Below are 13,748 nucleotides of genomic sequence, written 5' to 3' on the forward strand. Positions count from 1 at the left end.
TTTCCATACAGCTTGGTGGGAGAGACATCCCTTGCCTTCATGCCCACACACTGCCTGGCGTGCCTGGCTCCTGGCCTGGCTGGCAGGCACACTTGGTGCCATTGTCACAGGGCACTGTTGAGGGGCCATCGAGGTGGCCAGGTGGGAACTGGTACCTGCAAGCCTGGTCCAGGCTGCCTGCGTAGTTCACCATTATAAAAAATGCATAAAATGTCCCCATTTCGTGTTGTTTCTCAGAACATGTGAAATATTTGGACAAATCCCCTGGGTTTCCTTTTTGTTTGTTTGTTGTGTGCTTTAGGAATAGATTTGAGAGATGATGTCCTTTTGGGTGGCTCCTGCAAAGTGCTGGCTTCTCTGATCTCAGCAGTGCTTGAGTGAAGCAGATACTGATCTTCTCTGCATAGCTGTAAAAGTGCTCGACCTCATGTGGGACTGGATCCCAAATGTTCTTTTGAGATGCTCCTTCTTGTTATTGAAAGGTTAAAAGAACATTTTTGTTCTCATCAAATGTTAAGTAGAAGGGTTATGGTAGGCTCAACAGCCACATGCCACTTGTTTCAGGAAAAGCGTTTTTATATGGGTGTGAAAGGACAATGTATTTAATAATTTATTATTTAAGATGTTAATATACACTGCCTGAGAGTATTTTCATAGCTTTGTAATTTAAATATCTTTTAAAATTTGAAGCAGATATTTTCCACTTTGCCCTCACCCAGTATAGTTTTGATATGCAGTTTGAAATATTTTTTGTCTGAAACTATATTTCTAATCATCGTGGTTTTATACTTCCTTCTTTCTTGCAGCTTTTTGATCATGTTGCTGAATGCCTGGGAGACTTTATGGAGAAACAACAAATCAAAGACAAGAAATTACCAGTTGGGTTTACGTTTTCTTTCCCGTGTAGACAATCTAAGCTAGATGAGGTAAGATTTCACAATTTTCTTACTATGTAGAAGAGCTACCGTGTTATTAAAACACTGCTATGAAAGCAGTATCCCAGACAGATCTCACTTTCAGGGTAAATGAGTGTTATATTTCACTGTCAGATTTCATGTTTTTGTTTATGTTTCTGTCTGAAAGAGCTGGTTAACAGATGACGAAGAGGTATCTGATGTTTTGTACTGCCTCTGCGTGAGCTCCTCAGTATTATGGTTTACCATGTAAACATGGCAGTGTTTTTTCCTGCCTTCTGTGCAGCCTTTTTGACCTCTCCATGGGTGTAACTGGGAAGGACCCAGCCCAGCAACGTTTGCTCAGATTTTGCTGAACTTCACAAGTGCACACGCCAATCCAGATTAGGGTCTTCCCTCCTGAGCAGCGGTGCTGAGCCATGCTACCAGCTGGGTGCTCAGCACTGAGGGCAGTCGGGCAGGCCACCTGGAAGCAACATGTTTTAAAAAGGGATGAAAATAACCAGTGTTGTATGAAGTGACTGATGAGATTCCCATGACTAGGATGCTATGATATTTTCCTTCTTTTGCTCATTATATCACAAATGACTCAGCAGCCTCCTGGTACAGCACTGCTATGGCAACAGTGTAGCAAATTAATGCAGGAAAGTTAAATCCACACAAAACGCTTATAGCACGGCCTGCTTTTCTAGCTTGCAGGTCTCTAGGTTAGCCTGGTGCAACAGCTCTGCAGATGTTGGTGCTGAGGAGGGCCAGGTGAGGCACAATTTTTGTTACATTTCACACTTCTTGAGCAATGCTCAGGGCTGAAACCAAGGGTGCTTACTAACTCAGGATCTGAATGTAGTTAAGACCAGAAAGCTGCCTTTTCCTGCATCAGTTCAGAAGAGATGATTTTGGTGGAGCTTTCCAGTCTGGCCATGGTGTGTGGTGAGGCTCAGGCTACTGACCACAGCAGAGTCATGCTGGGGATGTGGTTGTGAAGTTGAGTTGCCCTTGAGAAAATTTGTTTACCTGCATGATGAAAGGCACTTGTTTGTGAGCTGGTTTGCTCAAGCCAGTGGGATGAAATCATGCTCGTGTGGGGCAGGGGCACGCAGGTAGCATGTTGGATGGGTTGGGGACACCCTTTCTGAGAGTTTTTGTGATATTTTGGGCAATTGAAAAATATGTTTTTTCTGGATTCTGTGGACCAGATGTGTTCCTGGATTGCTGCTTCTGTGAGGCTGTGCTTGCCTGGGTGCTGGTTTCTTGTGCTTGGTGAGCAGGAGGCAGGGTGGTCCCTGGTTTCTCCAAGGGTGACAAGGCAGCACTGCAGGATTGAGTCCTGCTCAACCCTGCAGCACTCCAAGGCCTCCTGTGGGCTGCCAAGGCCTTGCTGGCAAATGAAAAAATCCTTCCAGCACAGCAGCTGGTCATGCTGAGAGGAGCTGCTCTTCGCCAGTGTGGTTTGACCAGTTTCCTGAATGGTAAAAGTTATGTAGAACAAGGGACCTTTTTGCCCATTAAAGCTGTGCCTGCAGAGTGGGCTTCGCCTGTGGTTCCCTGTGCCTGCAGAGTGGGCTTTGCCTGTGGTTCCCTGTGCAGAAGCATGGGGCTTTGCTGCATTTCTAAATTATGCTAATGAGGGCAGCACAGTGGCAAAACCTACGCAAAACCAAGTTTGTGGTTTAATGGTAGAATACCTCCTGGTTGGGAAAGAGATGTCCTGACCCCTCTGTCCACTGTAGCTGTCCCAGTTTGGAGGGCGAACATGCCCAAGGACACATGGCTGATTTTTAAGCTGAGATATGGGCAAACGTACACCTAGGCAACGGCTGCTTGTGTCATAGATGTGAGTATTGTGGTGGTTATGAAAAGCTGAGCTGATACGAGTCATCTTTCCTGTTGACTACTGTCAATGCTCTTTTCTTTCTTTTATTATTATTATTGTTTACTTATATACTGAATATTCTGAATCAGTTAGGCATTATCTAAATAGAAAAAAATCAGATGTACTCAGTACCTTGGGGGATTTGCAGGGTCTTTATGACAGTTTGCAGACAAGGAATTCAATACCAGGATTTCCTTTTTGCTCCATGCCATGTAAGTTGGGGACATACATTGCAACGTTTCCAGTATTTCCATTTGCCTCGATTCATAAACCTGATCCCACAAGTGAAACAAGTCTGTACAGCTGAGACTCCAGGCAGCAAATGTGCAGCAGTCTGATCCCTGCTGCAGCTGAGTCCTGGATGTACATCCCTTCTCTTTAGTCAGTCCCGCACAGTCAGCTTTTTTCTGAAAGCAGCCAATTTCCATGGCCCAAAAGGATTAAATGGTTTTCCAAGAAAAACTGTCGAGGAGTAGCAGGGAGAAGAGTGGGCTGAAAATTCCAAATGCAAACAAACCATTTTCTAGCAAGGGAGGGGAAAACAATTTCCCGTCTTTCAGCTTGCTGTAATGTGAATGAAAGACCGCCAGTTGTCTCAGGTTGGGATGTTAGGTCATATAAGAAAAGAGACCTGAAGATGCATTTGAAGTATAAAATCTTGTTTTTAAAGTGAAAAAATAAATCAATTTGTGTCCTATGGTGACATCCTGTTGGATATTGCTCTCTTGTTTTATCAGGGTATTCTGATAACCTGGACAAAGCGCTTCAAAGCAAGCGGAGTGGAGGGAGCAGATGTTGTGAGGCTGCTTAACAAGGCCATCAAGAAACGTGGGGTAAATTGTACTTCATTCTTTTTTTAACTCTGTATCACAGCAAACTGGCATTTCTTTGCCAGGGACCACCCTTCATGACACTGACTTGAGTGTGTAATCTGAGTGATGGTGCAGCTCTGCTTTCTTGCATGAAGATGTGTGGTTTTGCTGTTTGCTGGGGAAATGGAGTGACGTCAGAGTTGGTATGTGGAAGCTGTGATTTTCCTCATAGCACAAAACTGACTTACTATGTTGTGGTTTGTCGCTGACAACCTTCAGCAATGTTACCAATCTCCAAAACCTGAGAAAGTGCTGTGTGTCAGTGCTGCATCTCTTCAGCGGTACCAACACGTCCCATTCCTGAGAAACTGTGCCTCATGATCTGGGCTCAGCTGAGTTGTGCAACTGCCTTGCTTGAGAGCAGGAGACGAACAGAGTGGAAAAGAAGGGGGATTTCAGGCTCAGTGAGCTGTATTGCTCCTTGCAGTTTCTCACTGCTGTTTTTATAGAGGGTGAAGGTGACCAGGTTGCTGAATTAAATAAAAAGGCACTGAGCGTGAGATGGAATGAATTTGGGTTTGTGTAATGCATGCAGCCAGGTGATATGTTGATTACTCAGCATCCAGATTCATCAGACTGGTCAGTATTTGCTCTGTTTGGGCAGTTGTGGACTCTTAAGCAAACCTGAGGTTTACTCTCACTGAACACTATTAGTATAGTCAGTTACTATTATCAGATTTGATATTAGGTAGAATAACACACTGAAAAAGTTGGAAAGGAATGAGCGAATGTCATTTGCATAGCTTATTTAATTGCATTATTTGCTTATAGTTTTGTACTAAAATCTTCACTAGAAAGAAAACTCCTAGATGTTTTAAGTGATTTCTATGAGAAATATGTATGTTGAGAATATTTTCTAGATGGACTCTTCAAGCAACTGCATCAAATTACTCCATAATGTTTAACTACAGAGTTTCTCCCTCCCTCATGTATAGCCCTTTTCTTTCCTGCCTAAGGGTGCTTGTGTGAGAGCAGGTCTTTGCTCTCTAGAATTATGCTACTGCTGTTTTATTGTTTGCCTGGTGGATTAGTCTGCCCTTGTTGTCTTCTTGGGTACGTGGGATAGGGCACTGGCAGACGGAACAAGTGATATTTAAAAAGATGAGCTGTGGTATTCAGACAATTATTTGTCTCCTGTTCCTTGTGAAATTAGTTGACATAAGCAAATCAGTGATAAGCACGAGCAACATTTTCAAGAGAAGCCATATGGTCCAAGTAACGTTTTGTTCTTCCATCAGGACTATGACGCAGATATCATGGCTGTTGTGAACGACACCGTTGGGACTATGATGACCTGTGGTTTTGATGACCAGCGTTGCGAAGTTGGCTTGATCATTGGTAACACACGTTGCTGCTGCAGCATGCAGGTGGCTTTTCTCCCTTTGACTGGCCTGTTTGGTTAGCACCTTCTCATGTCCTTTCCCTAAAGGCACTGGCACCAACGCCTGTTACATGGAGGAGATGCGGCACATCGACCTGGTGGAAGGGGATGAGGGCAGGATGTGCATTAACACGGAGTGGGGGGCCTTTGGAGATGATGGCTCACTAGAAGACATCAGGACTGAGTTTGATCGAGAGATTGACCGTGGATCCCTTAATCCTGGGAAGCAGCTGTGAGTGAGGCAGTTATTTGTGAGCTTTGCTTCTTTTGTTTTCTATTCTGTGCTCCCTTTTCCACTTCTGCTACGAGTTCAGTGGTTCAAGAAAGTTCAGCTTTGCCCGTGGTGAGGCAAACCGCAGGCTGGGCTGGGCGGTGCAGTGGCACAGCTGGGCTCTGCCTTCCGGTGTTGCCCATGGATGGGTGGGTGACCGCTGCTGTCCTCTCCTGCAGGTTTGAGAAGATGGTCAGCGGGCTGTACATGGGGGAGCTGGTAAGGCTCATCCTGGTGAAGATGGCCAAGGAGGGTCTGCTGTTTGAGGGGAGAATCACCCCTGAGCTTCTCACCAAAGGGAAATTTGAGACGAAGCATGTTTCTGCCATAGAAAAGTGAGTACCTATCCCTTTTCGCCCTCTGAGTTTCACAGTGACTCTCTTCCAGCATCTGTTTTTGCTTTATGGGGAGAAGTGCTGAATTGGAGGTGACTGCCATCCTCTAGCACAGGTGCAGAGCTGGCATGTGGGGACCGCCAGCAGACAGCCTGTGCCCTCCTCCCCAAGATTTCTCCCTGTTTCTTTGTTGGGAGGAACTATGAAAATGTACCAGTCTGTGCAGCTACAGGTTGTGTGCTGTGCTACCTCTCACCCTGCTTGCAAAACCTCAGAACTTGCTACTCTGCAGCTAAACATGGGAGTGAATTGGCTTAGTGTCTCCTAGCAAATACTTGGGTCGCTCCTTGCTGTATCCATGGGATCGCTGGGCAGAAAGAAAACAAGCGTGACAAGGCAGAGCATTCAGTCTCGTAGGCAGTGCTGGGTGCTACATGGCGACCTCTGAGCTATGTGCCAGTTGGTTTCTTATGGTGTCATCACCCCTTTGGTCAGTACTTACTTACAGCTCTTCCCCCTGTGTTTTTAATATTCACATCACTGGGATAGTTTGTATTGTAGTCATTGGGCTGGCTTTTCTTTTCAAAATGCTGCTGATTTTGGTGTGCACGTATATAGAGGTACTGTTGGTTGCGAGCGCAATGCCAAGGGAACAGTAACTTCTACGATACCTATTGTCCCTTGCCCCATGTTACTCCTGTGCCTGCAGACTGTCTTATCTAAACGGCTTTCTGTTAAATGTGTGTGTTCCTTCGTCTGAACCACAGAGGTCCATGTAGTGGATCAATGTAATGCTGAATAATAAGAAAAATGCAGTTACTGAGAAATCCAGTTACTAAGAGCAAAATTTGCACTGAAATCCCACCTGACTTCCTGAAGAGCACTTTGGTTATAAGTAGGGGGCACATCCCTATGCAGCTTCAAATTTCTAGCTGATGCTAGCAAGATGTAAGAGTCCTTAAAATGATGTATGGAGTGCAGTTAGTAGTGACAAGATATACTCCTTGTGTTTTTGTCTGGGAAATGACCGAGGTGGACATGGATAAGGTTTGTCAGAAACTTTGCTCTCAGACTGGGTGCTAATGAGGGAAAATGTGGTGCAAGAGGCAGAAATTCAGTGAGGTTGTAAGAGCATGAAAAGAGACCCATTAGGATGAAATCACTTAGGCAACCTTCGTTCAGGGTACACTGGGCTTAATTTATTGAGACATATGAGTGAGTGAGTGTGGGATTAGGTGTATGCTCAGGCCTGTACTGAATTGTGAAGCTGGTGCTTCCTGCTCCAGAGAGGAGCATCAGTGTGATGAAAAAGCATTTAATTCCTTCATGTCTGTAAAAGTGCTTGGAAGTTGCTAGTTTTCTTGGGGGTGCACTGAAGGAGCTGTCGTGAGGTTGCTGCTCTGCTTCAGGTCTGTTGGACCAACCGCAGCCCAAGCTACCGCACACACTATGCTCCTGGGGGATGCTCTGGCTCCACAGGATGAGGCTGGTCCTGGTCCCATGCTTCGTGCGTTCGCTTTCGGAGGACAGGAAGCTCACTCGGTATGAGATTTGGTCTGATCATCTGGCGCAACAAAAATGTGTTGCAGAGAGACTTGCACATCACTGTCTTTGGACGGGTTTCCAGTGACACGATGTACCTCTTGCCTTGTGGGAAACGAACTTGAAGGAGGGCAGGCTTTTGGGTAAATATGGGAGTAATCCTGCCTGCAGGGTGGCTGCTATAGTACCTGGAATTACATGTTTTGTAGGTTGTTTGTTTTGTAGGTTTTGTTTGTTTGCACCAGGCTTTGATGGAAAGCTCTTTCTATCTGTGAATGAATGCATATTTAGAGCATTTTACTTCAAGCCTCATGGAGCTTCCCAGTCCAGATCTCTAAGAAATTTTCTTTCTAATCCCTTTCTAAAACCCCAGGCAGGGACACCCATGGTTGGATGCACCTCAGTCCTGCATTTTATAGCTCCCCGACTAAGGAGAACCCTTTACTGCTCTCACTTTGTAGGAGCAAAGAAGGTTTGAACAAAGCTAAAGAAATTTTAACCCGCCTGGGGGTGGAGCCATCCCATGAGGACTGCATTGCTGTCCAGCATGTCTGCACCATTGTGTCCTTCCGCTCGGCCAACCTGGTAGCCTCTACACTGGGCGCCATCCTCAACCAGCTGCGGGATAACAAAGGGGTCGGCCGCCTCCGAACCACTGTGGGGGTTGATGGCTCCCTCTACAAGATGCATCCACAGTGAGTCTTTCCACTCCTGCCATTAACCCTCTTCACCTGCCATGGCCTCTGGTTTGCAAAGGGTCAAGTATGTAACCCCAAGATGTCACCCAGGCATGCGGTTTGGGTGTGAGATGGGGAATCTGAAACATGGGCATAGGGGTTTGGTCTGAGGTGGGGAGCTTAGTGGAAAGGAGGGATGTCTTTAAGTGAAGAGTAGAGTGAGATTTAAAAAAAAACCCCAACAAAATGATGAAGAAAAGGACCAAAACCATGAGTAATTTGTTACTGCAATATCAGTGAAAACTATGGTTGTTTGAGTACATACCTTAAGGGATCTCAACAGGCCTCTTGGAAGGATAGTTTCTTTATACAAAGTATTATTTTGTGCCCATGGATCGGGCTTTGATGAGACCTGCATTAATGCACCTTGATCTCCATTTTCAATTTAAACTCAGTTGTTTTGAAAAATGACTGTGCTGAATTACTTGGTTTTTTTCAGTCTTTTCAAGATGTGCTTGGAAACTAGGGGAAAAAATTGGTGCCTGCATTTCCGTGGCCTTTTAAAATCTGGCTTTGTCTTGGTTTTCTGCATCTTGAAAGTTACATTTTTAATCAAACAGCTTTTTAGATTTATGTAGAAATCAGAGAAGAAGTTGACTTCTTCTGCTGTGGACGTACTTGGTTCTGGTAACAGGGTTTGGTGTGAGTCTTAGTGTCAAAATAACTTCAGTGCCCAAGCCCTAATGCTGGGAGTGGCTGCTGACCTGTGTGTGCTGGGAGAGCAGCACCTGTGTAAGGGTTTCCAAGTTCAGAATAAAGAGATGCAGTGTGCCTGCATGGTTTGTGCACACATGGTAAAAGGCTTTTGTTTAGTAACTAATACCTGGTGATAACAAGTCAGTTTCCAGTCTTGGCTGTAGAATTTAGCTGTGGGTACCCAAGGGAAGCAGAAGCACAGCATACAGGACATACCTTGGCATTGGAGCTGGCTGGGAGAGCCGAGTGTCATTTACAAGGAAACTTTTGAAAGGAGAAATATGTTTAACATTTCATTTTCAGTTTCTCATTATTTTGTTGGAAAAATATTTTCCTTAAAGAAAAACATAAAATTTTGTCAAACAAAAAAATTTCCAGGAATGCTATTTTGATTAGCTTTTCCAGATTGGCAGCTCTAGGATGTGTTGAGATAACACACAGGAGCAATTTTTGTTTCTGAACTGTTTCTCCCCGCCATCTAAACCAGTGAGTTCAGGACAGCTTGGTGACCCCAGGAGAGGGGATTGGAGCGGCATTGGAGCCAGGGTGTTTCTCCCATCTAGGGTCGAGTTCAGGGGATGAGACTCTGATGGTTCCCCCTGCTTTTTGCTGGCTTTCCTTAGAAATTCAGGAGGAAAGAGGCCATAGGAGGGAAGAACTGCTTTTCCCTGGTAGTTTTCCTACTTGGGAGGCTGAAGCTGGTTTGGGCATGAAGAGGCTCCTCACTCCTCTTGCAGTTGGTCTGCATTGGCAGCAGAGATTTTGGGGGCCGTGGGGGAGGCAACACAGACAGTGGGCTTGCAGCCTCTCCTCCCCACAGGTACGCCCGGCGCTTGCACAAAACCACCCGGCGCTTGGTGCCTGATTCGGAAGTGCGGTTCCTGCTGTCAGAGAGTGGCAGTGGGAAGGGAGCAGCGATGGTGACAGCAGTGGCCTACCGGCTGGCGGAACAACACCGGCTCATCGACGAGACGCTGGCGGAGTTCAAGCTCACCCACGAGCAGCTGCTGCAGGTGAAGAAGAGGATGAGGGCGGAGATGGAAGCGGGGCTGAAGAAGAAGACTCATGAGACTGCCAAAGTGAAAATGCTGCCCACCTTCGTCCGCAGCACGCCAGACGGGACAGGTAGAGGCATACCCTTGCTGGAAAGAGGGCACCACCGCTAGCTGCAGGGTGCCCAAAGCAGGCTACCAGCAGTGGGGTTTGGGTTTGGTGGAGGGTGAGCAGATCTGGTACAGTGGAAGAGGAGCCTCCTGAGCTGTGCAAAGGAGCAAACTTCAGATCCGGGTAGGGCAGCCTGTGCCACCCTTGTGCTGGTTGCTGGCAGCCTGGCCCCATGTCTTTGCCCCAGGGTGCAGGCAAGCCACGGCCTGGGGGGAGAAAACTACAGCTGGGCTCATAACCCAAACCCATCTGAACCCTGTTCAGACAACATGAGCAGTTCTTTGCATTTCAGGATGGCTGGCCAAATTTCTGCTTTCTCTCAGGGAACAGTTGTGTGGGTCCTCTTTATTTTGTTGATTTAAACCAAAAAAAAAACCCCCCCACACACAAAAAAAAGGGTGGAATAATCAGAGCAGCATCTAAAATACTCTTCTGATGAAGATCTTCCCAGCTGAGTTTCTAAGAGATTTTATATCAAAGTGCTTTCTGGGGAAAACACTTTTTTTAGATTTTGTTTATGTTTCTTTAAATATATGTACATATTCTTTTACAGAGAACGGAGACTTTCTGGCGCTTGACCTCGGCGGGACAAACTTTAGAGTTTTGCTGGTGAAAATCCGCAGTGGTAAGAGGAGAACAGTTGAGATGCACAACAAGATCTATGCCATTCCTATAGAGGTGATGCAGGGAACAGGAGAAGAGGTGAGTATTTGTGCTTCTCTTTTGCAGCACTGCTGCTTTTTAAATACCTTCTTAAGAGCATGTAACATGTACATCTTCAAATGCATGATTTTTCTCTTTAAAGTTGTTTGATCACATTGTTACCTGCATTTCTGACTTCCTGGATTACATGGGGATAAAAGGCGCACGTCTTCCTCTTGGCTTCACGTTTTCCTTCCCTTGCAAGCAGACCAGTCTGGATGCTGTAAGTTCCTTAGTATCTTTTGAATCTGCTTTTGTGCTTATTGCTAGGCCTGATTTCTCTGCCTTTGTGTCATCTATGTAACACTTAAGGGAGGTTGTACAAGGGGAGGGTTCATGCTCTGACCCTGACCAGTACAGCTGCTCCTATAAATAGTTCCTTTAAAGGTAGTAATGCAAATGCTGCTCAGCCCATGGCTGTGACAGATAAGAGCATTTAAATTTTCCATGGTGGTGGTAACCCTTTTTTAAGGTATCTTGTTTTTTCCAATTGTATAAACCTACTGGACTGTGATACTTCCCTGGTTTTTCGTGAGCAGCAAGCAAAAGTTCATTGCTGCCGCCAGCGCCTGTTCCCCAGCTCATCTGGTCTCACCAAATGGAGCGGATGGACCAGGGCCTGCTTGGCTGTGTCACCCTAAGGGTGACAGTGTAGTCTTGCAGCATGTCCCTCTCAAGTGTACCCTTTTTCTTTTTGCTTTCATGTTTAACTTCTTCACTGCCAATACTTCCACCAGCTCCACCTGTGCAGCTGTTAATAGTTTCCTGTTTACTTAGCACTTTTTTTGAAGACAGACATATTTTCTTTTACTTTTTTTTGAGTTTATTGTGTCTGTCACACATTTTTTAGTTTGTTGTGTTGCTCTGGAAATTTGGAGACCAAGCATGACTAGTAGTTTTAGATGCAAATTCCACATATATAAAGAGATACTCCTTTTCATAGAGAGTCTTTTGTATAATGTCACACTAAAGCGTTTGAAATGTCAAGTGTACAGAATAACATTTGAGTCTTAGCAAAAATAACATTAATATTCTTACATAAGGAAGGAGGAAATAGGCAGTGATGTTCAGAGCAGCATTCAAATGTCCAGCTCTAAAATGCTGTCATCTTGCTGATGATGGGAGGCTTGGGCAAGCCAGGGAGACTTTGGAGTGTGACTGAGAGAGAAGACAGGTTGTTCAGCAAAACATAGCACCCATGTTGGTGAATACTGGAGAGCTTCCTCCTTGAGCTGAGGGCCCCTATGAGTCTGTGTACTGTGACTGGCTGTAAATATTTGTGACCATTTGCTGGGACCGTGGGGTTGGAGCTGCAGAGAGTGATAACCTGTGGTCACCTGTGTGAAGCATTGTGATTTTGTGCTCTTATGGGCTGGGGAGGTGGGCAAATGCAAGGAAGTTATGTGGTAAAAAAGCTCAGTGATCATTGCTTAGAGGATTATAGGATTTTGGGGGCAATCTGTAGTGCACCAGTAAATTTGATAACCTATTTTCTTTCTTTTTAGGGTATCCTTCTCAATTGGACAAAAGGCTTCAAAGCTACAGACTGCGAGGGAGAAGATGTGGTGTATTTGCTTAGAGAAGGAATTAAAAGGAGAGAGGTGATTTTTCTTTTGGTTTTGTTTTCTTTTTCTCCTCCTACTTTCCCTCCCCTCCAGACTTGACAGACCTCGTGGGTCAGGCTGGCTCCCTCTTGCAGGGTTTGTGTGCCTTGAGGACATGGGCTGTGCCTCCTGTCCTGTGCAGAAGGTGTTTGCCTTGCAGCAGGTCCAGATACAGCAGCTCACGGTGCCATGTGGCTGTGCTGGCTCTGATGCTGACACGTAACCTGACCACCACATAGGATGGTCTAGAGGGTGCACAGTGGAAATGGGAGAGTTCAGCCACCAAACTGAAATTGCTACTCAAAATGAGCTACACTGGGGATTTTGTTTCATTTTTTGTTGTTTTGTTGTTTTGTTTTTTTTTTTCTTCCCCCAGAGGCTTCTCAGTTTCTAAATCTGGCAGAGCTTTCAAGGCTTCTTTCAAATCCTGTGGCAATTTTCACTGCATCAGAGCATGGAGAAAGCATTATCAATATTGTAGGAATGTACCTGAGTGCACCCTAAATGACAGTTTTCCCCCTTCCCAACTCGTGGTCTTGACAAAGCCTCAAGGATCTTAGCCAAAACTTTCTAGGAAGGGAAGAAAAATAGTCTGAGGAGAGCATTAATTTTGCAGTTTTTATCAGCAAGTGAAAAGGTGGTCTTAAAAACCTTTGCTACTGGATTTGCGACTGCACTGCTGTAATACAGAATAGTGATAGCCCTCTACCACATGCCTGTATAAAAAATCTACACTTAAATATACCCAAACCAAAGAGAACAGCCAGCATATACTTTCTTCTGAAGAAAGTCTATTGTAAGTAGAGCATGCGAGGAGCCTTAGCTACCTGTTGGTAGATTAAGTTCCTATTTTTGCACATGTAAAATCAGGCTGGTACTTTGTTGTTTGTTTCCAGTGTATTTTGACAGCATCCCCGTTGGTGTGCTCCTTTCATGCCCCCTTTGGTGTGAGGGGTTGCCCCAAACCCAGAATTCTCACTATTGTATTTCTTTCTTCCAAAGGAGTTTGACTTGGATGTAGTGGCTGTGGTGAATGATACGGTGGGCACAATGATGACTTGTGCTTATGAAGACCCAAACTGTGAAATTGGACTCATTGTGGGTACGTGTTAGAGCTACTTTTTATTTGGCACTTTTTATTAAACAGCATGTCAACACATCTATCGGTATTCTCATGGAGACATCCATGTGGTTAACTGAAAACTAAGGTGTCCAGGAGTGGAAGATATTGAGATCAACAGCTATCCCTTCAGAAGCAAGCTGTGTGAGGGAGTTAAGAGTGAAATTCAACAGCCAGCTTAGTCCACAAACAGTTGATATAAACACTGTAATGCTGAACAAATCCTGCCTGTTTTATCTGGGAAAGGCACTGTGCTGCTTGTGAAGCGAGCAAATGTGGGCTCAGGTAGCCTCACCAGCTCCTGGAGTATCTCTTAGTTTAGCCTATAAGAGTTCCCCTGCCAGGGTGTTCGGGTAGCCCACAGCTTCCCTCGAGCATGTGGTCTCTCAGAATAAACTTGTAAAGCACAGCCACAATTCCTGAATGGCATGTGATGGAAAGCTCTGATGGACAAAGTGAAGCTGCTGACAGCTCCCTTCGCAGCAGTGAGACAGCTGAAATAATTCCACAGGCAATGCCTTTGCAAATGCCACGCTT

The 13,748-nt window shown here is 45.3% G+C and overlaps 1 protein-coding gene across 2 annotated transcripts in view; it reads left to right on the forward strand.

Moving 5' to 3' along the window:
- Positions 1-13,748, forward strand: part of HK1 (hexokinase 1) — a 35,918-nt gene that overhangs the window by 16,056 nt on the left and 6,114 nt on the right. For both annotated transcript variants that reach the window (XM_086467268.1, XM_086467269.1), the window contains exons 4-14: positions 807-926; positions 3,525-3,620; positions 4,898-4,997; positions 5,089-5,272; positions 5,491-5,646; positions 7,650-7,883; positions 9,442-9,746; positions 10,339-10,487; positions 10,591-10,710; positions 11,993-12,088; positions 13,094-13,193. In XM_086467268.1, coding sequence (XP_086323394.1) covers positions 807-926; positions 3,525-3,620; positions 4,898-4,997; positions 5,089-5,272; positions 5,491-5,646; positions 7,650-7,883; positions 9,442-9,746; positions 10,339-10,487; positions 10,591-10,710; positions 11,993-12,088; positions 13,094-13,193 — 1,660 coding nt within the window. The remainder of the gene's footprint in view (positions 1-806; positions 927-3,524; positions 3,621-4,897; positions 4,998-5,088; positions 5,273-5,490; positions 5,647-7,649; positions 7,884-9,441; positions 9,747-10,338; positions 10,488-10,590; positions 10,711-11,992; positions 12,089-13,093; positions 13,194-13,748) is intronic.

The sequence above is a fragment of the Leptosomus discolor genome, chromosome 6, assembly GCF_034619465.1.
Source record: "Leptosomus discolor isolate bLepDis1 chromosome 6, bLepDis1.hap2, whole genome shotgun sequence".
NCBI lineage: Eukaryota > Metazoa > Chordata > Aves > Leptosomiformes > Leptosomidae > Leptosomus > Leptosomus discolor.